The sequence below is a fragment of the Acomys russatus genome, chromosome 32 (genome assembly GCF_903995435.1).
Source record: "Acomys russatus chromosome 32, mAcoRus1.1, whole genome shotgun sequence".
NCBI classification, from domain to species: domain Eukaryota; kingdom Metazoa; phylum Chordata; class Mammalia; order Rodentia; family Muridae; genus Acomys; species Acomys russatus.
The window spans coordinates 15,545,360-15,573,019 of record NC_067168.1 but is presented as its reverse complement, the minus strand read 5'-3'; the positions used below and the strand labels follow the sequence as shown (position 1 = coordinate 15,573,019).

Below are 27,660 nucleotides of genomic sequence, written 5' to 3'. Positions count from 1 at the left end.
GTTATAAAACATGTCGTACTTTGTCAAGTTACTGTAAGGCGTTTTAAAGTTACGCCCGTACCATTAAAGACATACAGAATTAAAATCCACAACCAACGTTTTAAAAAGAATTACTCCGAAATAAAACGGAGTCTCCTGAAAGTAGGCTCTTTTCCTGGGTAGTTTATATGAAAGACTGAGCGATAATACAATAATAAAAATTTAAAGTAAAAGGCCAAATATGCTTAAACTTATCTCACCTAAAATAAATCTACGGAGTAAGGTTTAAGCCCACGGTCATGCTCTGCGAAGAGTGGGCGTTACCAGGACTGTTTAAAAGAGAAGCCACAAACATGTTGCCTTTGAGTTCTTGCCGACTCCAAAAGTTGTACTTTGTAGCCACATCGATTGGGATGCTGAACCTTGGGTTTTAAGATTCCTTAAAAGATCGTTGATGATGCTAACTAACTTTGGTGCTCCTTCTAGCTTAAACCAGGAGGCTCAGCCTTTCCTGGTCTTGATAAGAATTGGTGGGTGTCAGCGGAAAAGGGTTCAGCTTTCCCGAGGCTGGCACAGATGAGCCAGACGGCGGCGCTTTTCTGTCCGAGATTTTCCGACCTTGTAAGGAAGTGGGCGCGGGCTGAGCGGAGTCGGACTTTCTGGTTGGTGAGCCGTCTTGGTGATGGACAGCTCAGTAGGCTCCGCCCCTGCCGCTTTATTGACACTAATGAGCAAGTTCTTCCCACCGCTCTCCTGCCTGGAAGTGCTGACAGATCAAGGCAACAAATTTCAATTACAATCCCTAATTTGTGTCCGCAGAGTGTTTTTTTTTTTTTCTCTTTTTCCCCCCGTGTTAGTCCTCTTTGGCGCATCAGTTGAGGCAGATCTTGGAGCAGCAGGAGGAGGTGGAGGGGTTGGGAGTAAAGAAGTACCTCAGTGAGCTCAAGTCAGAGACAGAGGGAAGGAAACTTGGCGGCCGCATTCCTACTTCCTCGGATCCCAACGCCAGAGAGAAAGAGGAAACGGCAAATTTGTTTCTGCCCGCAGCGGGGAAGGGAGCAGATCTCGGGAGGCATCGGGAGCTGCGGAGCTTTTGGCGGGGCCAGGAGGGCGAGCGCTTGCATGCGCCCCAGCCTCGGGTATATGAGAGAGGGGCGGACGGGCGCGGGGCGGTGGGGATGGCCGAGAAGCGGAGAGGCTCGCCGTGCAGCATGCTAAGCCTCAAGGCGCACGCCTTCTCCGTGGAGGCTCTGATCGGCGCGGAGAAGCAGCAACAGCTGCAAAAGAAGCGGAGAAAGCTGGCCACGGAAGAGGCGGCCGGGGCGGCGGACGACGCGAGTTGTAGCCGCGGCGGAGGCGCGGGCGAGCAGGGCTGCTCCGAGGCCGACGAAGACGCAGCTCCCCCGCCACCGCCAACGGGGCCGGCCTCCGGGCCGGCGCGGAACTGCGCGGACGTGGAGCGAAGCTGCGGCTCCCGCGGAGCGGCGGGTGAGTCGGCCCCTTCTCGCCCTAGTGGCTTCCTGGAGCGTGCCCGCTCGGGTGCCGCGAATCTGAGCTTTGGGGAGGCTGTGCTCGCGCCGGACCCTCCCCGCTGTCTGCCGCTAAGCCCCGGGTGTCAGGCGCTGACCCGTTGGCACCGCGAACCGTCCATCCGCGGCTCCCAGCACCGCCCAATGGGCTGCCTCCGGCCTCTTCTCTGTGCCGGCACGTTCCAGTCCAGGGGGCTGCTGCTTTTCGCCTAACTTTTAGGAGCCCAGGGGCGCGTACGGAAAGGCGCCAGTTAGGGCGCGGAAAACGGATTGGACGCCCGAAGCCTGGTGCTCCAACCCGGGAGGTGGCGGCGAGCTCGCCCACACTCTTTCCCCGGGATGCCGGTTGCTCCTCCGCTGGGACCCACGGCGCCGGAGGGCTGGCTTTTTGCCCTCTTCTAGCCATTGCGCGGAGCGGCCTGGAGAGCCAGCAGCAGGCAGGATTGGCGGGAGCGGGGTCTGCAGAGGTTTCTAGAAGGCGCCTAGGGCCGGGCACTGAGAAAGATACGATGGCCATCTGGGGCAGAGGGACGAAGGGGTGACTAGAGCGGACTGGGGAGGCGGCGGCGGGATCTGCGCCCCGGAACTGTGCGCTCTGTAACCGGTCTCAGACTGGGTAGCGTGTGTTTAAGAGACGTCCGCGAGCCGAGGCCACGCACAGGCCGGGCGCGTGGAGAGGACACGGCCCTGGCTTTCGGAGATGGGGACTCAGTTGGACCCTGCAGGCCTCGAGGCAGCTCCGAATGCCCCGCGACAGGGCAGCTGTCCTAGGGCCTGGCCCCAAGGCCGGCTCTCTGCCTCACTGCTTCCCCGTCTCTGCCCTCTGCTGTCCAGGCAGCTGTGAGGACGGCTTCTTGCAGGGCGCCTCCCCGATGGTGTCCCCGAGAGATTCTCCGAAGGGCTCTCCCGTACCTGGCCTGGCCCGGCCTGGGACTCCGCTGCCGGCGCCGCAGGCCCCGAGGGTGGATCTGCAAGGAGCGGAGCTCTGGAAGCGCTTTCATGAAATAGGCACAGAGATGATTATCACCAAAGCCGGCAGGTAAGCTTGAGCTCCCCTGGTGCTCCTCGACTCTGGCAAAACCCTCCCCCTCCCTTGCCTGGTTGCTGCTGTGACCCACCCAACTGAGTCCCGGACAGAAGCTCTGTTTCTACACCTCCGTTGCTTTCTTTCCCAAAGCGAATTCGATGAAGGGCGAAGCGCGGCCCAGTCTTGTTAAAGTCAGAGTGATCTTTGTCAACACGGATGCTACAGTCATAGTTTTCAATGTTTTGAGTAAGGGAACGCGTGCTAGTTATAGATAGGAAGTCAGTCTGTGCATTTATTTAGGCTCTAGTTATCAGCCCTGAACCTGGCCATAGATTGACTCCTCCTGCTTTAGTTATTTTTAATTTTAACTTAATTATTATTATTATTATTATTATTATTTTTAGCAAACTCTGATTTATTTTTTTAAAAATTCAACATTTCCAAGTTGGTCCTAGCACATGAGTCCATGGTGCTGTGTGCTTTTTTGGTATTTATTAGGCTACTATGATAAGTCACTATCATCACGCTTGATGATATTTTGCTATAAGAATCATTACCCTGATTTTTAAAAACTACACACACACACACACACACACACACACACACACACACACACACACACGAAAGCCAGTCCACTGCCTTAAATTTACTGAATACAAAAAGGTTTGGAATGAAGTTGTTGGTTTGTTTTTGTTTTTGGTTTTTTTTTTTGGTTTTTGGTTTTTGGTTTTGTTTTGTTTTGTTTAGGACTATACAATTTGTGCATCGTTCCTTAGTCAAGTAAATGGCCACATCATATTAATTTCAAGTCGGTGAGAGAAATTTGCACTTTCAAGTTTTCAGCTCATTTAGTGTAATGAAATCTAAGAATAATATGATACTTTTAAAGGTCCTTTAAAAAGCACACACGACTCTTTCAGGGAGTACACATGGTAAAAACCTGGATAACATAAAAGTATCCAAACTTATTAGAAATTACAAAAACATATTTTATTGAATCCATATGCTACCTTCTGCATTCTCAAGGAGTTTTTTTTTTTTTTCTTCTTCGTCTTTATTAATGATCCAAATGCGGTCTTCAACAACACAAAGCAACAGTTGTCTTATAAATGATGTAGTTAAAGACCTTTACTCTTTATCTTACAGGTGCACTGAACACTTAAACAGCCAGCACATTAAACTGCTCTCAGGCTTAGTTAAAACTTACGGACTTTCCTTTCGCTGGCAGTGGTCTTTAATAGCACTACTGTTGTAGAAAAAAAAATGGTAAATAAATTTGTGTTATGAGGTTAAATTAACAAAAATGAGATTAGTTGGAAGGTTCTAGACATAAATCATTAGAAGAAAGTGTTTTTCTTTTCTTTTCTTTTTTTTTTTAAGGGTGAAACTTACGTTGCTTTTAATGCACAGTAATGCGCATATTCTTTGCTTCTGTTCTCTTTTTAAAGGGATTATGTGCCTTTCCTTCAGCATCTCCTTTGATACGCATATCTGGGAAGTCAAGGGAAAATGGAATTTTCGTTTGCTTTAATTAGCAATATTTGTGGTTAGAAATGAAAACATTTAGGGGGTTACGGTGAGGGAAGGAAATTCGTAAATATACGTTGTGTTTAGTTTCTGCTTCCAATAAAGAAGTTTTACTATACCTTTCAAATTTAGAGCGCCTTTTGCACTTTACCTTACCAGGCTGCAGACCAGGCTGCAGACAGGAAGCCCTGTCTCAATAAAGAACATATTGTTTGGTTATAGCATGGCACATTGGCTCCTTGTGGGTTTTTTATAACCCCCTTTAAAATTTCACATTATAAGATATTTTATCACTTTCAGCAATTTGAAGTTTCTATCATTTGATGTATTTCATTATTTGTAGTAAGGTAAATAGGCTTGCTGATTTTGTTTCAAAAGCAAAGTTTCCTTCATGTAAAAATCTTTTCACATTTAATTATTTTGATGTTTCAGTAAATACAGAACATGTGTATACGATGCAACAGATCACATTTTTAAAGCTATAGTTCTGACATGTCCTATGTTCCGATACCTAGAGTTATGCTATCAAAGTGAATGTTATACGTTCGTTCACATTAAAAATGGGGTTTCTTGCCTTTGTTCGGTCTCTATTCTTAATCACAAGCAAAACAAAAACCCAAGCCCTGTTTCTCCCCCCCTTCCATTACAAATAGGCGCATGTTTCCAGCAATGCGAGTGAAAATCTCTGGATTAGATCCTCACCAGCAATATTACATAGCCATGGATATTGTGCCAGTGGACAACAAAAGATACAGGTAGGACAACTGCCATCAGAGCGATAGCAACACAAGGAGGAGTCTGCTACCAGTGCCTGCCTCATCCATGGCACTGTGATCAACTTTTCCAGACACATGATCTTAACACCCATGAGTTCTAGCAGCCCAGTGGGTGCCTTGTGCCCCAGCCTATGTGGAAATTCAGTGTTTTCTCAGCTTTTAATAGATAAAGAGATGTCTTCGGTCATTGAGACTTTAGCTGGAGACAGTCTGGCATTGCTGCGTGAAGTGTATCTTTAATGTTGGTTAGCGGTTCAGTTAGAATTTTGATAAGAAGTGTTTAATGCAAAGTTTGCATATGCACCTTATAGTAAGTGATATATTTTTCTATTTTTGATCTTATGTTAATTTTCTTGTCATATTAAAAATGATATATATATGTGAAATTTCCATTTGAAAATATGTTTACAAGTTAGAAAAATAAATTTTCATAATTTATTGTGACTTTAAATCATCTCTAAACTTGTAATGAATTTTTATCACTGGCTTGTTTTTTAGGTTGGTAATGGGCAATTCTTTAAAAATTTCTATAATATTTGGATTTTGCAACAATACTTTTGTCTAGGCATCAAGTAATCTCTGAAAAGATGTCTTCTTTAGTTTCAGACTGTCCTTGCTTTTACTTACGCAAGAAATTGATAAGTAATTTTTCAATGACAATGCCTTTTGTTTATCTGAAGAGTTTAAAATGCTTATCTATTTAAAGGGAAGTTTGGGAGATTAGACGAACTCTGAAATTTTCTTTGTCTTTTAGAAGATGTGTAAGTGAAATCATTTGGTTTCTACCACTTTTTTTTTTAAATTGGCTGCTTGTTTTGGTAAAAACAAGTTTTTTGATGTCAAAAGTATCCAGATTTAAATTTGTATACGAGCATAGGAAATACTAAAACTGCTAAATATAATAGTTATATTGGTGTTTTTTATTGTAATTATGTAAGTCATGAGAAGTTTTGATACCATTGTCTACTAAGGAGCACAAAGCAGAGGGCATTAAGTCTGTTCACAAAGCACATTATTTAAATATTCTAATTTGAGTTGGGCTGAGGAAGATAATGCCATTCTTAATGAGTTTCTAAATTACTCCTTTCTTCCTCAAGTTTTATTCTGTTTCTTCCTCCATTTTTTCTCTATATACCTTAGAATTTTAAAATTTTTACATGATTTACACCCTTACAGAAAGCAATGAAAATTTATACATTAATAGATCAAACCATAAACACACAGATTTGCCTTTTTTTCCCATTGCTTCTTAGGAAATAGTTAGCTTTAGTATTTAGGATACTTTATGGGGAATGTTGAGACACACAACTTCTCTTAGAGCATGGTGGATTTTGAACTATTTAATACACACAATTTGCGAGGTTTTGATAGGACATTCTTATTTATGTAGGTAATAACCCAAGTCTTATCTGAACTAAGTTTTTTTTTCATGAATCTCTAAGGTTTCCATTTTAATTTTCAACTCTTTTGTCAGCATCAGAAATTATTTAAAAAAAAAAAGAAATTATTTTTGACTTATTCTCTGTCAAAGAATGATGGTATTTGGTCCAACTTAAAAGCATTTTGAAAAATTAATAGTCACAAAAGCTCACAGAAATTTATTTGTATAAAATCATACTATTCCAATTAAAGGAAAGTTTTAAAAATTAATTTAAATGCTATGTTTATGTATTTTGTTTAAGGAAAGGAATTAAAATCTACAAGGGATATTGATCTTAAAATTGAGTGCACTGAAATGTGTTAACCATAGTTGAGGCACTGAGCCTCACCGAAGACAGATGTAAGAAAATGTTTCATGCTGGTTTTAAAAGATGTGTGTTTACAACATAGGCCTTTCTGACATTACCTGAACAGTATCACTATAAATTGTGGGCAGCATCTTAAAACGTGAACAGGAGGCAGAACACCTTAGGGTACAATCTCATTTTATCATTTCATCAGTATACTATTTTCTAGTTTTAAAATTCATATTGACAAGTGCTAATCTGAATATAGAACTAAATTTTAAGGTTTTATTTATTCCTGAAAATTTCCTTATTTAAATTTTTTGCTGAGTCAATTTATTTGTGTATTAAAAAAAGGAAGAGGCTACTGTGTTTCTTAACTGTGAAAATAACAATAATTGGCTTTGCTATTACCGGCATGCTTTGTATGTTGAGTATTGGTAATTGTAAATTAGCATCTTCTAACTGTTTGAAATAATTCTCTTGGAAAGGCCAAGAAAGAAAAACATGAAAGATTTAACGATAGTCTACATTTTATGATTCCCCCAAAATTTAAATTAACCTCAGTTATTCTATCCTCTACTTATAACTGTTCCATCTGCAAGTTCCTAATTGTTTTGTAATGATATCTAATGTTAAAGATACTAAATTTTAAAATGATAAATTTTTCTTCCAAAACACCCAATGTAATAGTTTCTCCCATATCTCAATTGTTTGTCCCTCCAGCCCAAAAAGAGAAATGATCTCTCAGGAAGTAGAAACCCTCAAAATTAGATAATGAAATATTTTGAGATTTACTCAGAGGTGAGATTGTCAACCTCATAGTGTCTTCATGTCAATACAGGTGAAAAACATCAGAATATAAATTATGTCTATTGTAAAGTGTAATGCATTAGAGTCACAGTATTTGGTGGTTTTGGGGGAAGAGACAGGCTGTATATTTTCACTAAACCATCCATATGATGTTTACTCTGAGCTATACAAGGCCCCACAGTACAAACCCAAAAGTATATTTAAAGGGTCCGTTGGGTGTATGGAGAAATAAGTTTACTTTGGATTTTTAGGAAAGGGTGCACATCTGGTCTGAGTTGGTAATACTCAGAAATGGCTAGTCTGTATTCTGACAGTCTTGTCTTTGCCTTGTAGGTATGTTTACCACAGCTCTAAGTGGATGGTGGCAGGTAATGCTGATTCGCCTGTGCCACCCAGAGTATATATTCATCCAGACTCACCTGCCTCTGGGGAGACTTGGATGCGACAAGTGATCAGCTTTGACAAGCTCAAGCTTACCAACAATGAACTGGATGACCAAGGCCATGTAAGTACCAGCCTCTCTGCCATGAGCCACCAGGCGACATGGCCCAGTGCCTAGCTAAAAGCTGCTAAGATCAGTACCACTCCTTTCGGTTTGGTCAGTATGTGAACAGCGTGTGTCAAATCAAATCAAGGTTGCGTCTATAACTGACATGTCCCATGAAACATCAAGTTTAAACCAGACACTGGTTTTATATTGGAGTGAAAGGAGCCAAGGCAGAGACTTTTTCTTTTTTCTTTTCTTTCTTTCTCTTTTTTTTTTTTTTATTAACGAAAATATTTATGTGAAATCCCATGAGGTGCTAATTATTGTACTTGAACTGGGCTTGGAAATTTGGTAACAGGGTTGATTTATGGTGTCCTCTATGTACCTAGCTCTTTTCCCAGCTGAGGCTTGCTGCAGCAATGACCCGGCCTTACTCTGTTTGTGTGTTCCATCTGCAAGTTCCCAATTGTTCTGTAATGACATCTAATGTGTCGAAGTGTGCTAAAATTCCCTTTACTCTTAAAACGGCTGAAACCTGATATGAGGGTCCAGTCTAGCCATTCCAAAAAGACGGTCGTTGCTAACAGCTTGCTGACTTTAATAACTCTCTAACTCTGGGGAATGCTGATTTTTGTTCCAAGCTAGCACTTCTGTTAGGTGTCCATTGTTTACAGTTTTGATTAAGAAGAAGTGAAGATGTCTTTTGAGTAATACATTGTACAGAAGAGAAATATCAACTCCCTTATTTCCCAAGAGCGAGCCACTTAAAGTAAAACTCTGAGCTGTAGTGAGCATCAGAACAGAGTGTGTGCTGTGGCTTACAGGTGTCTAGGTAGGATCTTAAGTTCTCCACCGTGATGAGACCCTCAGGATACTAACCTTCCAGTGGCAAACGTTTTAAAACACAGCTAATAAGATTTCCCATGATGCTTCTGTACTTGCCTTTTTTTTTTTTAATTAAAACTTAATCAGAGAAAGAAGATATTTTATTTTTTCGTGTATTTTAGTAGATGTCTTCATTTTCCTTATCCTTGCTTTTACAAGTCCACAGTCAAATTGTAATGACTATTGTTCACCTGATTGTAGTGCTGAAAAAAAAAATATCAGTTTCCTCTGACTGAACTGTTGGTACATCCATCTGAAGAACTCCTCCCCCCCCCCCCTTTTAGTAGGAAATTTAGACTAAACATCATTTGGTGTTACTTTCTTTCTTTCTTTTTTCTTTTTTTCTTTTGAGACAGGGTTTCTCTGTGTAGCATGTCTGTCCTGGACTCACTTTGTAGACCAGGCTGGCCTCGAACTCACAGAGATCTGCCTGCCTCAGCCTCCTAAAGCCCTGGGATTAAAGGCGTGTGCCACCACGTCAGGTTTCATGTGCTACTTACTTTCAAAACCTAAAGTACACTGCTTTCTGAATTCTACAGTTTAAGAATATATTTTTAAAGAGATAATTGTGTCCTTAAACATATACTAATAAATAATTCATATTGATAAAATAATCTTACAGGCCTAATTCTTTTAGTTCCAAGTACCAGGTTTATATACAGTATGTTAAACAGCAAATTTTATATATAGACTTAGTAATCTATGATTTTAGAGTTCTAATTTTAACAGCTTTTATCTAAAAGAACATCCTCCAGAAAATATAATATATATATGTGTAAATATATAACATATACATATAGAGAAAATAGTTGTGTATGTGAGAGAGAGGAGTCAGAAAGAGGAAAGAGACAGAGGTAGGAGAGAGGAAAGAGAGAGAGAGAGAGAGAGAGAGAGAGAGAGAGAGAGAGAGAGAGAGAGGAGTGGGGAGAGGAGAGAGAGACAGAATAAATATGAATGTTGGTCCATGTGATTATGGAAGACTTGGCCAGCTTTATCTTTTGGAAACCTAGGAAGAATTGAAGTTATGACTTAAATTTGCAGGTAATATGCTATCTGAATTTTCTCTTCTTCCTGGGACCTTACTCTGATTTCTCTTAAGACCTTCAACTGATTAGATGATTGCCACTCACTGCTACAGAGACCTGATTTTTAGAGTCTACTGATTAAGTATTTATCTCTGAGCCATACTTTCACAGCAACATCTTTGTTGCTACTTGGCCAAAAATATGGATTCTGTGTCCTCGCCAAGTTAACAGATAAAATTAACCACGACAAAATATTTGTCTAAAACATAAAAGAAAGGCTCCAACTTGAAGTTCAGCTACTTGCACCTAAATAAAGAATCTCACCATCGGGAAAATTTATAAATGCAGCAAAGAACAATAGATTAAGAAAGCATTTTGTCTACTGGTGAAATTTTTCTTATACGGTTGTGACGGATGTACTGTTGATCAAGGACATAATGAATTTGAAGGGGGAGCAGGAGACAACTGTGTGAAATCCAGAAGCCAGAGCATTGCTTTTCAAATGTTTGTGCTTGGGTCCAGCCGACTGGAGAAGGAGGATGTAGGTGGAAGTGCTTTTTTTTTTTTTTTTTTAACCTTACTCGTTTAAAAAATGTCTTCTTGAAGACTGCTAAATGTGACCCAGGACACTGAAGGCAGAGTGGCTTTGTGAGGTTCCTGCCTCTGTGGAATGAGAAGGACGCCTTACAGACCGCTGTCTTCTCTGGCCATAGAGGTGCCTCGCCCCAGAGAGTTGAGGAGGAGTACCAGAAGCCCTCGCTGTGTGCACTCTATGCCAAGGGTCCAAGTGAAAGCAGATTAGGCATTGGGGATATGCTTGTAATTTGTGCCATTTGTGACTCTAAGAAGGCAGTGCTGTCCTGTTGTGGCCGGACCTCAGCAGAGCCCCTCGGGGGCTTTTGCTTCCAATCATTCCACCAATTCTAAAAGAAGTCATTGTCGCCTCTACCTAATGAAGCTGTATACACCCGAGTTTAACTCCCCAAATTCCTTCCCTATGCTTTAATCTCTCAGCCTCCCCATCTCCATTTTGCTGTGCTAAAGATACACACATAGAGATATACACATATGCCGCTTTGTGATGTGAGGGCTCTGTGGCCCCCGGGACCGTGTGATTACTAAGTTAGTATAAGGTGATCACAGGAATCCAAGTCTTGTAACCTGTTACTAGACTAGTGACCACGCGAGATGATCTGTTTTCCCCAAAGTAATTTTTCAGCTTCCCAAATAGTCAACTTGGTTCAGAAAAGGAAACTGAGAAAGACTCAAGGTAGCAATGTCCCTCAGAGCCACAACTAATCCTTGAAAGTGATGATGACCTTGTGACCTTGTAGGTCCTATTTGGTCCATGGAGATTCTTGGCAGCCTTGTGCTAGCTTTGGTACAAGCCAACGCTGGTTATTGGGCTGCCCTTGTGCAGGAGGTCCATATGCTTGGGTGACAGGTTCTCACCAGGTGCATGTTTCCTGTTTTTCCTGCCATGTGTCCTCTGAGGGACCATATTTCCATGAGCATCTCTCTGGGAAGGAGAAGACACTGATGGTGCACCTGGAACTGCAGCAGCTTCATAGCTTTAATGCCAGGGATGCTACCCTGTCAGGCAGCCATACATAGTCCAGGGCTTGTAGAAGTGTGTGTATCTCCACTGCTGACAGTTTAGTGACGCACATGGCCACACTCTCTTACTGTTTCTTCTTGGGAAAAAAAAAATCATATGGGAAGCAAGATGATGCGAGAGACATGGCTGAGCTCTCTCATGGGGAGGGAGGTTGAAGTGGTTAAGGACACCAGCATCTGTGACCCCGGGAAAGTCAGTTCCGTTCACCCAGGCCTTGTTTCCTCATGGGTGTATTGGAATTAGACACCCAAGGGAGCTGGCTCGTTTGAAAGCAGGTATCTAAGGAGGGCCTGAGACACAGTATCACCTAAGAACCAAAGAGGAACTCCTACTCTGCCTGTGACTGACTGCTAAAGTTCCAACACTGTTTAAAGTGAGGCATGGCTTGTGTTAAAATACATGCAGAAAGCAGTGTGGGGTGGGAGTTATGGGGAGGGGCATTGATTTTTGGCCCTTGTAGGTCCTTTGCTTGGCTTAATCCAATTGTAAGAGTTTGCCATCTAGAAAAAAAAAATCAGTTATTCACATGCTCCGCTATCAAGTTGTAAAAGTTGAAACCTCATCTGTTCGACTTCAAACACGGTTAGCTTTTCAGATAAATTAGTATGTGTCTTTTGATGCAAACCTAGTTTATAATCAATCAATCAATCAATCATCAACCAATTAGCAGTGTTAGAGATTAAGCCTAGGGGACCTGCTTTACAAATGAGCCACATCCCTAGCCCCTCAAACTAGTTTTTACAGTAGAAAATCATGTATAAGCCTATGAATGAGAGCACTCTGTGTTTGTGGACATAGGTCCGTATGCCTTTTCTAATATGATATTTAGTCCCCTGCCCAGATACTGTCTAAACAGAACAGACAGTGTAGAAAGTACACATAAGGTATGATTATTTGGGCTATAATTATGTTCTCTAAAAGGCTAGTCGTCCCACATGTCCTACTAAATAAGCAAAATGTTGCTTGCTTACTATTATTATGGACAGGACAGCTTCTTAGGTTTACTTATTTAGTGGGTATGGGAAGCTGTGGGTCCCTGCATGCATTTGCACAAGTCTAGAGTTCAGAGTCCACCCTGAAAAAGTCTCCTTCCACCTTGTGGAGGCCAGAGATGGGTCTCAGGTGGTGAGACTTGGCGGCAAGCAGCCTCCTTACTGTGCCACCTTTCCAGCTCTAGATCTCAGACTTCAGTAAGAAGAAAATAAGGATACTATTATAAAGAAGAACTGAGCTTGCTTAGTGTTCTCTCAAAATTCCAGAGATACATTACATTTCTATAGACATTTAAAATACTCTATTTTACCAAATAAATAATGTGCAAACAAAGGCATTTGTTAGTTGTTTTTTTTTCTTTCTCACTCTATTCCAGTATATTCCACCCAAATTCACTTTTAGAAATATGGTAAGGAGATAGAACAAATAAGTGTATCATGCCTAAAACTGAATGGAGAGATGTCCTTGAGCAAATGGAGTCTTCATAAATTGGGACTGTAAACAGAAAAGAAACTTTTACTGCCTCCACTCCAAGTCACTTCGTTCTGATGCTCTGAAACTGGTTGTGCACTTTTTATCTTATATATATGGAATTTCTTGTCTTTGATTTTCTTTCTTTCTTTCTTTCTTTTTTTCTTTTCTTTTTTTTCTCTGAAAATCACCTCTAAAGGGATGCCGATTCCCTCCAGGAATTACAGATGCTGCTGTCTGTGTGCTGTTGACATTTTGATTCTTTTTAAAAGTAATTCATGGGCTGGAGAGATGGCTCAGAGGTTAAGAGCACTGACTGCTGTTCGAGAGGTCCTGAGTTCAATTCCCAGCAATCACATAGTGGTTCACAACCATCTATGATGTGATCTGATGCCCTCTTCTGACCTGCAAGTGTATGTATGGGCAGAGCACTGTATACATAATAATAAATAAATCTTTTTTTAAAAAAGTAATTCATTTACTTTATGTGCATTGGTGTTTTGCCTACATGCATGTCTATGTGAGGGTGTCAGATCCCCTAAGACTGGAGTTCCAGATAGTTCTGAGCTGCCCTGTGGGTGCTGGGAATAGAACCCAGGTTCTCTGGAAGAGCAACCAAAGCTCTTAACCACTGAGCCATCTCTCCAGCCCCAGGTAATTTGAGTCTTAGCTTGGAGAAGAAGAAGTGTTTTCTCTCAAACTTTTCAGCCTTAGAAGATATGCATTGCAAGACAGTTTTCTAAAGATAAAATGAGCAAAATAAAGGAAAGAAAAGTTGAGCTGACATTAAAGTTATTACATTAAAAGTGGACATTTGCTATTTTACGTTAACATTAGAAAGAGTGTGCTATTGCAATAATAAATCATAGGAAAAGGACTGGGGCAGGTTTGCAGGTGGGGACTGAGACACAAGCTAGGGCTTAATTAACTGCATCTTCAGGCTCAAAAACATTCTTGTGTTTCCTGTACTGGGCCTGGCCCAGGGCCTGTGCCTGCACATGAAGTGTAAATTCATAAGGAAGGTGTGTAGACAGGAAGGGAAACTAGCCCTGGGCCTAGGGAGCTCTGAGGACTCAGAAGTCCCTAGGTTTTCTACAACTTAAAAAAAAAAATCGGCTGAGGTTTAGAAAAGTTGTGTAGAATCCTAACTATTAAACAGACATGCTCCTACGTGGAAGTCAGCATAAAGCCCAGCTTCCTCCTTAGCTGGTCTCCTCCCACTAGTACACCTCAGAAAACCAACCAACCAACCACCTAACCACCCACCCACCCACCCACCCACCCACCCACCCACCCAACCAATCACCACAACAACCAAACCCAAGCTCTGCAAGGATATAAACTTCACCAAGGATACATAGAAGCTTAGATTTTGATCCTTTAAAATCAGAATTAATGAACATAATCTAGTAATAAGGAAATGAGCAAAAGACATTTCTCATCCACTGAAAATATGTTTACTAGCTGGGTGGTGATGGCACAGGCCTTTAATCCCAGCATTCAGGAGGCAAAAGCAGGAGATCTCGCAACTCGAAGCCAGCCTGGTCTACAGAGAGAGTTCCAGGACAGCCAAGGTTACACAGAAAAACCTGATCTCAAAACAAAAACAAAAACAAAAAACAGAAAAAGAAAAAAATTATGTTTACTAGGCTATGATAAATGTTAGACTCTTCCAATAAAATTTCATTTCTGTGTTCTCTTATCTCAGTTTACAGCAAGGCATACCTTTCATATGATGGCAGTCTACACACCTACTCAATGCTAACAGAAACTATGGTTATTTTTGTTTTGTTTTTAAAGACTACATATCTCTGGTACAGTCCTCACATTAACTACCATGTTTTGTAATTGTATTGATTTAAAAGTTTTCTGGTAAAAGCTACTAATAGTTCATTCAAATTCTGTCCTTTTCTTAGTTCTAGAAAGAGGCAGCAATCAGGTGAGGATGAGGACCACTGCCCCTTTTGCTTTTTCTTGTATTCATGCTGCCTCCTTCAGGCCTAAATCTGACTGACAAAACCCTTTAGATCTGCTTCCCAAGTATTTCTTTCATTGACACAGAGAAAACAAAACCTTAGGGAAAAACAAAAACAGAAACAGAGCCCCTAAGTGCGGTGTTGGCTAGCCCCAAAGTAAAGGCATGCTCTTACGACAGCAGGCACATTCTCTGAGCACAGGGATACTTGCATTTGAGCTGACCAAAGGCTCTGAAGTTGGCTTATTAAACTGCCTGCATCTGGAACAACATGAAGCCCAGCAAACACCGTGCTTCCCATGACTTTGTTTAGTGTTTTCATTCTAGACATATAACCTAAACCTTAAATTTAAAGCTTAGGGTTCAGAAAAGTTACATCCTTGTTTTCTAAAGTCATTTATGAATATAGGATCTGAGAAACAAACAAACAAAACATGTTCATTAAGACATTAAAACATAAAGCCACACACCTACCTGTGATGCTGTCATCAGAGGTGATCCCTGTTCATATCTCTGCCTGAGCTTACTGCAGTCTGTCTAAATAAGCCATAAAATGTATTTAGACAGTTAGGTACAGTTTTATCATTTTAAGATTAAAAACAAGCATTTTATCATATGGCTGGAATTTGTCCGGATAGCATGAGCAACAGTGTGGTGACGTCACACCTCACAATGTAAATTTCCCTTGGTAACTAATCAACTCATGCTGGGCATGTGAGTGGCTGGCTTATGGTCCTTCTACTCTTATACATTACTTGTGGCACATCGTTGTGGAGAAAAAGCTGTTCGGAATCTGGAGCCATTCCTTAGGACGATTCTTAGTGGGATCTTGGAGCCCATGTGAGAGATGATTTCCATCCTCCTGTCTGAGATTTGAACAGGGCATGGCCACTATACTCCTCTGACAAACCAGAGACTTTGCAAAAACAAACAAACACAAGAGGCATCAGGGTGCCCTCAGAGCACAGTTGCCTACAAAAGTCTAATTCCTTGGCGTTCAAATTCTTGTGTGCATCTTTTAGGAGATGGATTTGGTGCAGTTCAAGTGGTCATTCCAATTTCAATTTTAGCGTCATTGGTACTGACTTTGGTTTTATTTGGCTCACTATAAATAAAATTTAGGAATATATTATTGTATTTTAAGCAACAGAAATTTGATGTTGACTTCATTTGGCTGTACCTAGGGTTTAATTAAAGTGATTTGTATATTTATATATGTGTTACAATTGTCTTTCTTGGCCTTTCGGGCAGCTTTGCTGTGTTTTGTTAATTTCCTGTATCTTCAGAAATGTAACTCTGCTGCAAGGATTTATTTTCCATGTTACATATTTGTTCACACCATTAAGATGCAGGGTGATTCCCATTTCATGTGGTTTTCTTCCCTTGATCTAGATTATTCTTCATTCTATGCACAAATACCAACCGAGAGTGCACGTGATTCGTAAAGACTGTGGGGACGATCTGTCCCCTGTCAAGCCTGTTCCGTCAGGAGAGGGAGTGAAGGCATTCTCCTTTCCAGAAACTGTTTTCACGACTGTCACTGCCTATCAGAATCAGCAGGTACTGTTTTCAGTGGCCCTTTTGCCAGACTCCTCAGGTATAAAAGGAAAGCCAGCTCTCTTTATTGTTATATCCCAACGCCAGCAAAGTACCACAAAACATTTGCTCTACACGGTATCCACAGTATGCGTGTATGCACACAGTGACAACTCCCGGTCCACAAATTCCCAAGCAGGGCTCCTATGGTGATGACTTTAGCTGAGCACCTATCATACAACTGCCGTAATTAAAATTAGAAATTGTGTAGGTCGCCTAGAAAACAGGCATGTAAAGTACGAAAAGCTAGTTGTATATTGAGCCATGGGGATTTGTTTAAAAACTATAGCCCATGAATTGTAAGATAAATTTCAGAAAGATTTACCCTATACGTTCCTTTTGTATACTTTTTAAAGGGCCTTTTATTTTAGCTCTGATTTGAACTATTATGCAGGGTACTGATATGCCTGACATCCTGAGAGTCCAGCAGTTTTAAAGTGATGCTTTTATAATAGTTTAAATAGTTTAAGAAGTAAAATGCTTCCTTTCAATATGGGCAAATGCCTGTGTTTCTTTAAGGTTGTTTTACATGAGTCAGGAGAGTGGGTATTGAGCCCTTTTATTGGTTGTCCAAAGCAGAATGATCAATTCTGAGACCACATGCTCACAGAAAAACAAAAAATGGACCCAGAAGTTTGTGTGTGGGTGTGTATATATATATATACATATATATATATATATACACACCCATATATATATGTGTGTGTGTGTACATATGCACTCATATAATTTATACACACATGTAACAATATTGAAAGAAAAAGAAGTTATCAACCTGAGAGTGTGAGGAGCATGGAAGGGGCTGGAAGGAAAAAAAAAGGAGGGAGGAAATGATGTGCTTCTATTTTAATTTAAAACACAGACAAATGCTAGAGAGATCAAGAGAAGGGGGCACATTAAATTGGAGGCAAAAATGTTTAATCCATGCCAATTCGTTGAGCTTTGTAAGACCTGGGTCTGTCGCGGTGGCTGATGTGGTCTGTGTTTGAGTCTCTTCTGTTCGGTTTCACTCATTGGCCAGCCAGACTGGTTTAGGTTACTTCCTCACTTGTGTACATCTCAGGGGCATTATTACTCTTTAGTCGGCTGTGTTGTTGCTTTAAAAGAAACTTAAAAGTGCATCTAAGTTGCTATGATAATCAAGTGGGGATTTGCATATAACCCGGTATGCCATACGTAATCTATGTTGAATAAATCTGATAATATTAGTATTAAAATGATGATGATAATAATAAAGATGTATTTTGTTTAGAAAGGCACTATTATATAAATTTATACTCTTAAAACTAAGATCCAAAATACTTAAATTATTTAATATTATTTAAACACTACTTAAGTGAACAGAGTGTTAAGGTTTTTAAAAAACATTTATTTATTTATTATGTATATAGTGTTCTGCCTGCATGCCAGAAGAGGGTACCAGATCTCATCATAGATAGTTATGAGCCACCATGTGGCTGTCGGGAATTGAACTCAGGACCTCTGAAAGAGCAGCTAGTGCTCTTAACCTCTGAGCTGTCTCGCCAGCCCAAGAGTTGAGTTTTAATATAGTCTGTAGTGGAAAATTGTATTCAATGATAAAATGGCATATGATAAGATAGTCAGCAAATGGTTGCAACATCCTTTATAATGTAGTTTTATCCACACACCAAGACAATATGGAACTCGTGTGTCTTGGGTATTGCAGGGCTGACGGGGCTGAGCGTATGCACATATCAAATAGGGAGATTCCAAAGAGGCTTTCCTTCTCCATCATGCTACCCAGCCTGTCTCATCCTTAACATGTTATTGCAATCACAAACATGCTCATTAACCACATAGATTTCATTAAGCCAAGGAACAAAGCAAAACACAAGGAAAAGGCTCTGAATTCCTCTGTGTAAAGAACAGATCTACTAAGAAACAGAAGGGTGGTGCTTAAAATGTCAAGTTTAGGATGGCATGAGCCAAAACCAAAATTAGTGGGGATGGTGAAGATATTTGTAAGCTCCTTTCTTGTAAACTTTGAGATCCCAGTAGACAAGAAGTCGGTTTTGAGTCAATAACTTGAAACTACTTAAAATTAAGTACTTTTAAATTAGCACTTATTTCTGATACTCAAATGTGATTTTGTTTTGTTAGAAACTTAAATCATAGCTACCTCTGGTTAGATGTTCATTATAGTTTTGTGACCAGTTAGTACTGTATAGATAAGAGATGGAAGACTGAAGCAAAGGGTAAGGGAGAGTCATGGTGTGGCAATGAGGTTAGGGAGTGCGGGTTGGGGACTCCTGAGTCTTTCTCTGTGTAGCCTTGGCTGTCCTGGACTCGCTTTGTAGACCAGGCTGGCCTCGAACTCACAGAGACCCGTTTGCCGCCGCCTCCCAGACCCCTGGGATTACAGATGTGCACCACTGCGCTTGTCCAGTGACTCCTGATTCTTTTTTTAAAAAACGAATTAATTACTTAATTTTGGACTTTTGAAATAGGTTTCCCTGTGTAGCCTTGGCTGTCCTGGTCTTGCTTTATAGACCAGGCTGGCCTCGAACTCACAGTGATCTACCTGCCTCTGCCTACCGAGTGCTGGGATTAAGGGCGTGGGCCACCATGCCCGGCTTAAGAAAGGAAGCAAACTCATGATTTGGCAATAAATGCAGGCTGCAGGATGACCCTTCACCCCCAGGGGGCTGAACCACATCCTAGAATGGAAGGGCACAACTTCAGCAGCTAGAGAGGATGATCAAAGCAGCAGGAGGCTGTTCAGGTTCCCTCTCCAGGAACATTCAAAACAAAACAAACCTTTATCTGTGTTCTTAGATGGTAACAGTGAGCAAGTATCTGTTTCACAGCAGAAGTTCTAGATGACTTCTGAAACCTTTTAACCTCCACTGTCAGGATAGTAAAACATACAAGAGAGGAACACAACAGAACCTTCTTCTGTCTGTTAATTTTTGGATTGTTTGTAGTTCTCCTAACTTGAAATAGTGTTCCGTGATGCTTATATATGATTTGGTGTCATCTCTTTTCTCCTCTGCAGATTACTCGCCTGAAGATAGACAGGAATCCATTTGCCAAAGGTTTCCGAGACTCTGGGAGGAACAGGTAAGTCCTGGTGGCTCTAGTAAATACATTTGACATTTTAATGTGATTTTCCCATTACAAGCTTAAAGGTTAACTTAAGAAGCAGAGCATTGGAATCACGTCTGATGAGATTTTTAGGCTGGTAAACATTATTGTGTCTAAGGAGGAGCCTTAGGTATAGAGCGTAGTCATTGGCCTGCCCTAAGATGAACTTTTATGTGTGAGGCTGAAGTGAAGATATAAGCTCTTGGCATGTAGATTGTATGTTATTTCTGGAGGAGCCATGGAGAAGCCTGCCCCTTATGGCCCATGGGCTTGCATATTCCAAAAAACTGTGTTTTCTGCCTCTGCTTTTGGTTTAGAAACTTCTTAGTGATGACACACTGTGTATTGATTCCCTCTGGAAGGTATGCCACAGTCTCTTGTTAACTCAGATTTCCAACTGGAATATGAAACCATTTCACGCTGCCAAGAAACCCAGCTCTTCAGTTTCCAAATTTGTCTTGGCTTCACTGACAGCTGCACACTTGTTTATTTTTTCTGTGTTGTGTTTTACGATGTTTGCATCAAGTGGGATGGCTACAGCAAATAAATTCACTCTGTTACCTTTATCAAGGAATAGATCATCCAGTCTGCTTGCTGCAAATCTCTAGATTTATTGATAATGTTTCTATTCCAGTACAGTTCAGTGTTAAATTTTCTAAAAAAAAAAAAAATATATATATATATATATAATTCTTTGCAATAGACAGTGAAAATAGAGAAATTTTCTCTAAATGTCCTTTCAGGTGAGACGTTGATATGCATGCCTCTGAGACATTTTATGATAAGAGACGTATGAACTTCTTTATTACTCCACTCCCCAAAGTATTCTGATATGTTTTGAAACTGATATGAACTGGATTTGTCTACATGAAGTGAGAGTCGTCAGTTATCAAGAAACAATTTCGCTTGACACTTTAGATAGAAAAGGCAATGAGGTAATAGCCCAGATTTCTAGTGTTTTCAGCTGATTACGTGTGAAGACAGGTGACAGACAAGTCTCAAAATGTGATCTGTTGCTAAAGAGAGTTGGTGTCACCCTCATATACAGTGGCATTACCTAAACAGCACACAGTTAATGTTCATAAAAGGCAACTAAGATGCAGTGAGACTACCAATTAGTGTAGGAGGACCAACGAGACTGACCAATAGGAGAGCTTCTTTTGATGTTTAGTGTAGGACTGACCAATAGGAGAGCTTCTTCTGAAGTGCTTCCCTCTATGGGAAGCTTTGCAAATATTTAAAAAAAAAAAATTATCTCCTGCATCAAAATTGCTTTATGCCTGTTTAGACATGTTTTGTGGTAGAGAGCTGTGCCTGGAGGTTGCTTGGTCATGCTCCTTGTTATTCTGCTCTGCAGGGATGTTTTTGAAAGTTGAGTGAAAAACCAACTTATTAAGCCCTAAAATGATGAGTGCAGTGGCCCAAGGGAACCTGTCCGGTGATTTTTTTCACCTCGGCAAATACTTGGTTGAACCCTTGTGACTTGGGTTACACCTGAACAACATTTCAGAGTCTTGCATTGGCTTCAGTGAATTTTCTTTCTTAGGCAGAAAAACACTGTGTTAAAACTCATTAAGCCTATAGGAGGGCCACACTGCAGATTTGAGAGTCAATACCAGAAACCATGTCCAACTTTCTGGTTAGTCTGGAAAAAATCTCATTGCTACTGACACTGGCATGGGGTGTAGTTCATTTATGAGGCACTGACTTATGAACAGTCTTAAAATATATTTTGTACAGAAAGTAGCAATAAATGGGCCTTCTATAAGAAGCCAGATGACCGGTTTATAGGATAAACTTGGAGGAAGAATTCTAGATATGCCAGCACAATGAAAATATTGGGTTATTTAAATTGTGTTATTAAAATTAATCAGTGCCACGGGTGAAAATAAACCACAAAGCCTGTTGTCCAGTTTAGAGGCCACAGACTAGGTTTGACGTGGGTTCCCTTCACTTTTGGTTGTTTGGAAATATTTAGCCTTAGCGTCAAATGGTGCTTTGTGTTATCTCTTTTGAGACGAATAAAACCTGTAACGTTTTAAATCCACACACAGAAACAATCAATTCTATTTTGACACTCTGAATTTAGTTAAAATTCAAAATTCTTATTTTGTTCACTTGTCACTGGTGAAGTGCGTGGTGTCTGTATGGAGCAGTGCTTCTCAACTTGTGAGCCCCAACCCCTTGGTGGGGCTCGGGGGTCAAACGACCCTTTCACAGGGGGGTCACCTATCAGGTAGTCACATTACTATTCAAACTGTAGCAAAATTACAGTTATAGAGTAGCAACGAAACTGAGTTTAGAGGGGTCTCAGCATCAGGAAGGTTGAGGAACATTGCTCTAAAGCTTTCTGGCAAGTGAAATAAAGTTTCCATCTTTTCTTATGAAATGCTGCTCTCATTTTAAAAAATATCTGATCTTACCACTGTGGGAAAATTCTGTCAATTTTAAACATTTAAAATGTATGTATTATTTTCCTTAAAAATGTTATGTGTGCAGCTTCATTGAAGGTATAGAGCTTTGAGGACATAACATTTTTTTTTCATATAGTAATAGAGAGGAAAGTCTATGAGAAAAGGCCACAATCTTCCTTTATTGTTCTTGGTTCTGCTTCATGCAGTTTTGTGGTTTTTTTTTTAAGATAAAAATTTTATTTTTATTTTCCTCATACATGAAATAAACAAGTCGATCAGAACACAAGATAAACACGGCCATGTGATTGCTTACATTTTTCCTAAAACCAATACCGTTTAATTAAAAAAGCATCCTTTCCTGGCTACTCGCAGCTCTGCAGCCTGTTTTACAGGAATCAGTAGCCTGGACTCCTGGAAGCCCTCCTGCAGGCATTTGCTATGTGAGAGTGAATTTATGTGCTGAGAATAGCCCCGTTCCTCACTTAGGCCTTGGGTTTGACCCTATAAAAGTTTTTACTCAGGAAGGTACAAAAATTTCTTCCCTTAAATACTTCAAGAAAAGCATAACCATTTTACTAAATAAACTCGGCCATTTGATAGCATAAATGAGGGTGCTGGAAACAGTGGAGGTTGCTCAGAGGCACCTTGTATAAATTATCGCCTTGGCTACTCTCCTGCAGGAGGGGCCTTTCATCTTTCTTTTAACTAGATGGGAAAAGTCTCCATTACTGGGTAAAATGAAGGCTTTTTTTTAAAAACAAAAGTCCACATTCAGCTAATAAATATTTTATAACTGTTTCCTGCAAAATATCTGAAATCCTTTGTGGAATTGGCAGTGTGAAGTAGACGCCCCGGGCAGCATATCAGGAGCTCCCGATGAGAATGCTTAGTCTATGTGTCTCCTCCGAGCCATTGCTTTAAGCCTAGGGTTATGTATTTGCTATGCTCAGTAACTGCTCCCTACAAATTTGGTTTGTAGATTTGAAATATAACTCAGTTTCCACTGCGAACACAAATAAAGCAGCAGAGCACATCTCTGTAGTTCTACAAACTTCTGGTTTTAATAAAACTGTTCCATAATTACATCGGTATCTTTACTATCCCAAAGTAAAGATAAAGATCTTTTATTAAAGTTCACATGTGTGAGAATAAAAAGTGACTTTTAAAAAGGTGTGTACTAGTGTTCTTTAACATAAATTTTTTTCCTATTGAAAGTAGTAAATATTCAGTATTATTTTAAGCTAAATACAGAGAGACCATCAAAGCAATAGCCAGCATTAATTAGTCCAGTATTAAATACAACCCTCAGGCAACCCAACATTGAGATGGGTCAGGCCCACAGGCTGCACAGAAAGGAATATTTTTACCATATAGAAAATATTGCTGAGTACTATGATCTTGAGGATTTAGCTTGTAGTTTGGCCACAGGTATGATGTGTGATTTACAAAAGTAAGTAAATAAATACATAGACAAATGAATAGAAAAATAAAAATAAAAATCAGGTAAAATGAAGTGAACTCCATTTGACTATAACAGGACTTGAGAGCTGCGCAATCCACCCTTCCTGTCTCAGGATACTGAAACCCAGGGAGGTCAAGGCACACAGCTAGCTAGAGGGACTTGTCATCACAGTTCGGCTCTTCTGGTTCCAGGCTAGTATCTTTACCCAAAACAGTCCTCTCTGTGACACAACAATAATGTCAGAGGTCAGACTCCATTCTTCACACCTGAATAGCCCAGCAGAAACAGGTGTTCTCCCTATGACAGCCTCTGGTAGCATCATTATGGGCTGGTGACGCCTCTCAGAACCCTTCCCACGTCTGCCCTCCTCTGAGATGGAAGAAATGAGTGAGGTCCCCATGTGACCTCATGACAACAGGAGGTGTAAAACCTTGATGAACAAAGACAGCAATGTGAGCTTCCACACACCTCCACCCCTACCCCTGGCCACACAAATCATTCCTGCCCTTTGAGTAGCTCTCACTGTGTTGAAGAAGTCATATGACTGGCTGGTGGCTTTCTCTAGCCCTTAGTTTTTAATTCATCATTTGGGGATACCGGGAGGCATCAGCTGAGTCAAACACAGTAAGAAATGTCCAGGTAGTAGTTGACACAGAAGAGGGCTTTCTGTTTCTGTGGTGTTGAGGATGATCCCAGTGCTTTGTGTATCCTAGGTAAGTGGTAAATGACCAAGACACACCCTGCCCCTACCATGTTATCTTTTTAACAAATTGCTTAGGGTGTTGAAAATGTGAAGTGAGGCCTCAGGATGACTTGAGAATGGCTAATTGAGGGAAAGGCTCAACCCCGGATCCAGAATAGTATTCTTAAGAGGGAAGGAAGACTGACTCACTTAAGGGAGGAAGTTATTTATGCTTGCATTTAGAGTCGTCGCTTTCGCTTTAAAATACACAGAGGCCGACAAATAGTCTGCAGCCAACTTTGTTACTTTACACAGCAGTTCATTAAGTATGTCTGGTGAGGCTGTGTAGTAGCTTACAACATTTCTACCGACTGCCTAGAGCTTTGTATAGGAGCTATGTATCACCTCCTCCCCTCCTGCACACTGCAAAGCTGAGCGGGAGGTCAGTGCTGCCCCCTACTGGCCTCGCCTGGTTGGCAATGGAGATTGATTGTGTCTCAGAGCAGAAGTTGGTTTTCTTTGAGTGGTTCTTACTCTGAGCTAGCTCCTGAGATACTGAGTGATGGGCAGAAATGTTCTTTAGAAAAGGAACTTTGACATAAGGATGTTTTTGTAACTATCGCCTTCATCATCAGAGGGCAAACTCCCATGGGACGGAAAGCACACCTAACACCGCAGAGCCTTGGGGCTCAGTAGTGAGCATGGGCTCAGCTCCTTGGGCCCATGTGTTAGCTTTCGAGTCCTGAGAATGTTGGCAGGCACCATGGTAGGTTTCCATTCTTTTCCTACATCCATGTCCAAAGCATTTCTCCTCACCGGTGGCTATCTCCTATCGTGCCACTAAGTGTGGAAAGGATGGGGCATTGCCAATACCATGTTGTTCACTCAGATGCTTATTATTAGTGAAAACGCCAACCATTCTTAACTAGACTCCATTTGTCCTGACCCCTTCCATTTAGAATGGGCTTGGAAGCCCTGGTGGAGTCATACGCATTCTGGAGACCGTCCCTACGGACTCTCACCTTTGAAGATATCCCTGGGATTCCAAAGCAAGGTAATTTAGTCTCCTGGGTAATGCATACAGCCAAATATCCAAGGAAAGGCGTAAGAAATGCACATTTGTTGTTTACACTTCTGATGCCGAGTTTATCACCTCCAATTCTAGGACCCATTCCTCTTCCGTGCGGCAGGAGACAGGGCTGGGGAAGATGGCTCTCCTGTGCTGTTAGAGGTTAAATCTTGCATGGTTTAGCTGTTTATTTCATAATGCTTGCCTCTACCTGAACATCTCACATGGGGTGAGACATGGGGTGCAGGGCCCTGAAGCCGGGTGCACTCCACCAGAAGTTGCCCATGTCTGTTCCTCTCACTCATCTATAGCCTCATTGCAGGGTTTTTCATATTGGGTCCTTGATGAGATCAGGAACATTGGATTAGACTATTTTGAGCTCCTTTCTTACAAGCTCAGGGCTTCTGTCCCTTTAGGGACACCGTGGTCTACTCAGTAGGTAGACTCTCAGGTCACCATCAAGGCAAACTTTACCAGGATCCTGCCAGCTCCCAGAGAGAATTTCACATACTCAGGTTTAGTTTATTATCATTGGTTGTTTTGGGGTGGGGGGGGGGGATTTAGGTTATTTAAAGAACCAGAATGAAATACTGTTGTTAGAATAATGACGGCTTTACAGCCTGTCAAGCCCTTTGGAATTCTCCATCCCTCTTAAGTTATGTCAAGGTTGCAGGCATCAATCTGCCAGCAAACCCAGAGAAGGGAGTTGGCGACCATCATCTCTAGTGATGGTCTGCAGGATTAAACAACCCTCTTTGAGTTTCACGGCATTGTTTATTTGTTAGACCTTGGCTCTTGTGCTGCCTGTGATTTGCCAACCTGTTTTCTAGATGGGGTTGAGATTTTTGAGGGACAAGGGATAGCATAGCAGAGACCCCAGTGATACCGTCATCGATGCTCACAAGCCTCAGCGAGAAGCTACGAGTGTATGTGAGGCGGGACATCCTGCGCCAGTCCTGTGCTTTCTTTCCAATTGCTTCTATCCTTCTGTAAGGAAGTGTATTGTAAGAAAGAGGACTGTTGAGGGAAGGGAAATAACGCAGGTAGAAAAGAACAGTTTATTACACTTTTGGGACAAGAGGCAAAAGGATATAAAATTTAATTTTGTAAAATTCCTGGCAAGTTTGGCATCTGTGATATTTGTTTTTGCAAATGAGAAAATTATGAGAAAGCAAGTTGAGATAGAACATAAAAATTCCATGTGATAGTGTCTTACTGTTTTCATTACCTCTTCATTACTTGGAGAGATAATTTGGCTTAAAAATATTCCTCTAAGATTTCATCCCATTTAATTAATTATTTTGCTTTTAATTATTACTACTCTGTGCTTGTGTGTGTGTGTGTGTGTGTGTGTGTGTGTGTGTGTGAGAGAGAGAGAGAGAGAGAGAGAGAGAGAGAGAGAGAGAGAGAGAGAGAGAGAGAGAGGGAGAACACATGTATAGAGGTCAGTGGACAATTTTTGAGAGTTCACTTTCTTCTTCCACCTTGTGGGTCCCAGGAACTGAACACAGGTTGTAATAATGCAGGTGTTATTACCACCTTACCAGTCCATGGCTTAAAAACATGTATGCTTGTTTAAGTCAGTGAGATAAATTCATTGAAAGCTAAGCCACCTTTCTTTCACCTTTGTAATTTCCCCCTCGTACCAAGGCCTATATACCGTATACTTACCAAACTTAAGAGAAAAGATTCTTTATGCTGCAACTTCTTTTAATAGGAAACACAAGTTCTTCCGCTCTTCTCCAAGGTACTGGAAATGGTGTTCCTGCCACACACCCTCACCTGCTGTCTGGCTCTTCTTGTTCCTCGCCTGCCTTCCACCTGGGGCCGAACACCAGCCAGCTGTGTACTCTGGCTCCAGCTGACTACTCTGCCTGCGCCCGTTCGGGCCTCGCCCTCAACCGCTACAGCACGTCCTTGGCAGAGACCTACAACAGACTTACCAACCAGAGCAGCGAGACCTTCGCTCCACCCAGGACTCCATCCTACGTGGGTGTGAGCGGCAGCCCCTCTGTGAACATGGCCATGGGTGGCGCCGACGGGGACACCTTCAGCTGCCCGCAGACCAGCCTATCCATGCAGATTTCAGGGATGTCCCCTCAACTCCAGTATATCATGCCGTCGCCATCCAGCAACGCCTTTGCTGCTAACCAGACCCATCAGGGGTCCTACAACACTTTCCGGTTACACAGTCCCTGCGCCTTGTATGGCTACAACTTCTCCACATCCCCCAAACTGGCTGCCAGTCCTGAGAAAATTGTCTCTTCCCAAGGAAGTTTCTTGGGGTCCTCACCAAGTGGGACCATGACCGACCGGCAGATGCTGCCCCCTGTGGAAGGAGTGCACCTGCTGAGCAGTGGGAGCCAGCAGAGTTTCTTTGACTCCAGGACCCTAGGAAGCTTAACTCTCTCATCTTCTCAAGTGTCTGCACACATGGTCTGATGAAGCCTTTAAGTTAAACTATATTTGAATCTAATGGATTGTTCTTTTTGTTTTTAAGCAT

General features: G+C 41.4%; 1 protein-coding gene across 2 annotated transcripts; it reads left to right on the top strand.

The window, feature by feature from the left end:
* Window positions 1-28: 28 nt before the first annotated feature.
* On the top strand, window positions 29-27,660 carry Tbx18 (T-box transcription factor 18). Of its 2 annotated transcripts, none has more exons than XM_051140470.1 (8): window positions 29-1,467; window positions 2,343-2,547; window positions 4,716-4,817; window positions 7,709-7,880; window positions 16,222-16,389; window positions 19,442-19,506; window positions 25,048-25,142; window positions 26,905-27,660. In XM_051140470.1, exons 1-8 carry the CDS (start codon window positions 1,158-1,160, stop codon window positions 27,597-27,599), a joined length of 1,812 nt encoding a protein of 603 aa, XP_050996427.1. In that variant the 5' UTR covers window positions 29-1,157; the 3' UTR covers window positions 27,600-27,660. The 2 variants fall into 2 exon arrangements, with proteins under 2 accessions (XP_050996427.1, XP_050996426.1); XM_051140469.1 differs by having other exon boundaries at window positions 26,875-27,660.

Excerpts from the sequence above, each read along its gene's own strand:
- Tbx18 (XM_051140469.1), top strand. The coding sequence starts at position 1,158 with ATGGCCGAGAAGCGGAGAGGCTCGCCGTGCAGCATGCTAAGCCTCAAG. Across the intron at positions 1,468-2,342 it reads CGGCTCCCGCGGAGCGGCGG|GCAGCTGTGAGGACGGCTTC; the intron begins GTGAGTCGGCCC and ends TCTGCTGTCCAG. Across the intron at positions 2,548-4,715 it reads ATTATCACCAAAGCCGGCAG|GCGCATGTTTCCAGCAATGC; the intron begins GTAAGCTTGAGC and ends CATTACAAATAG.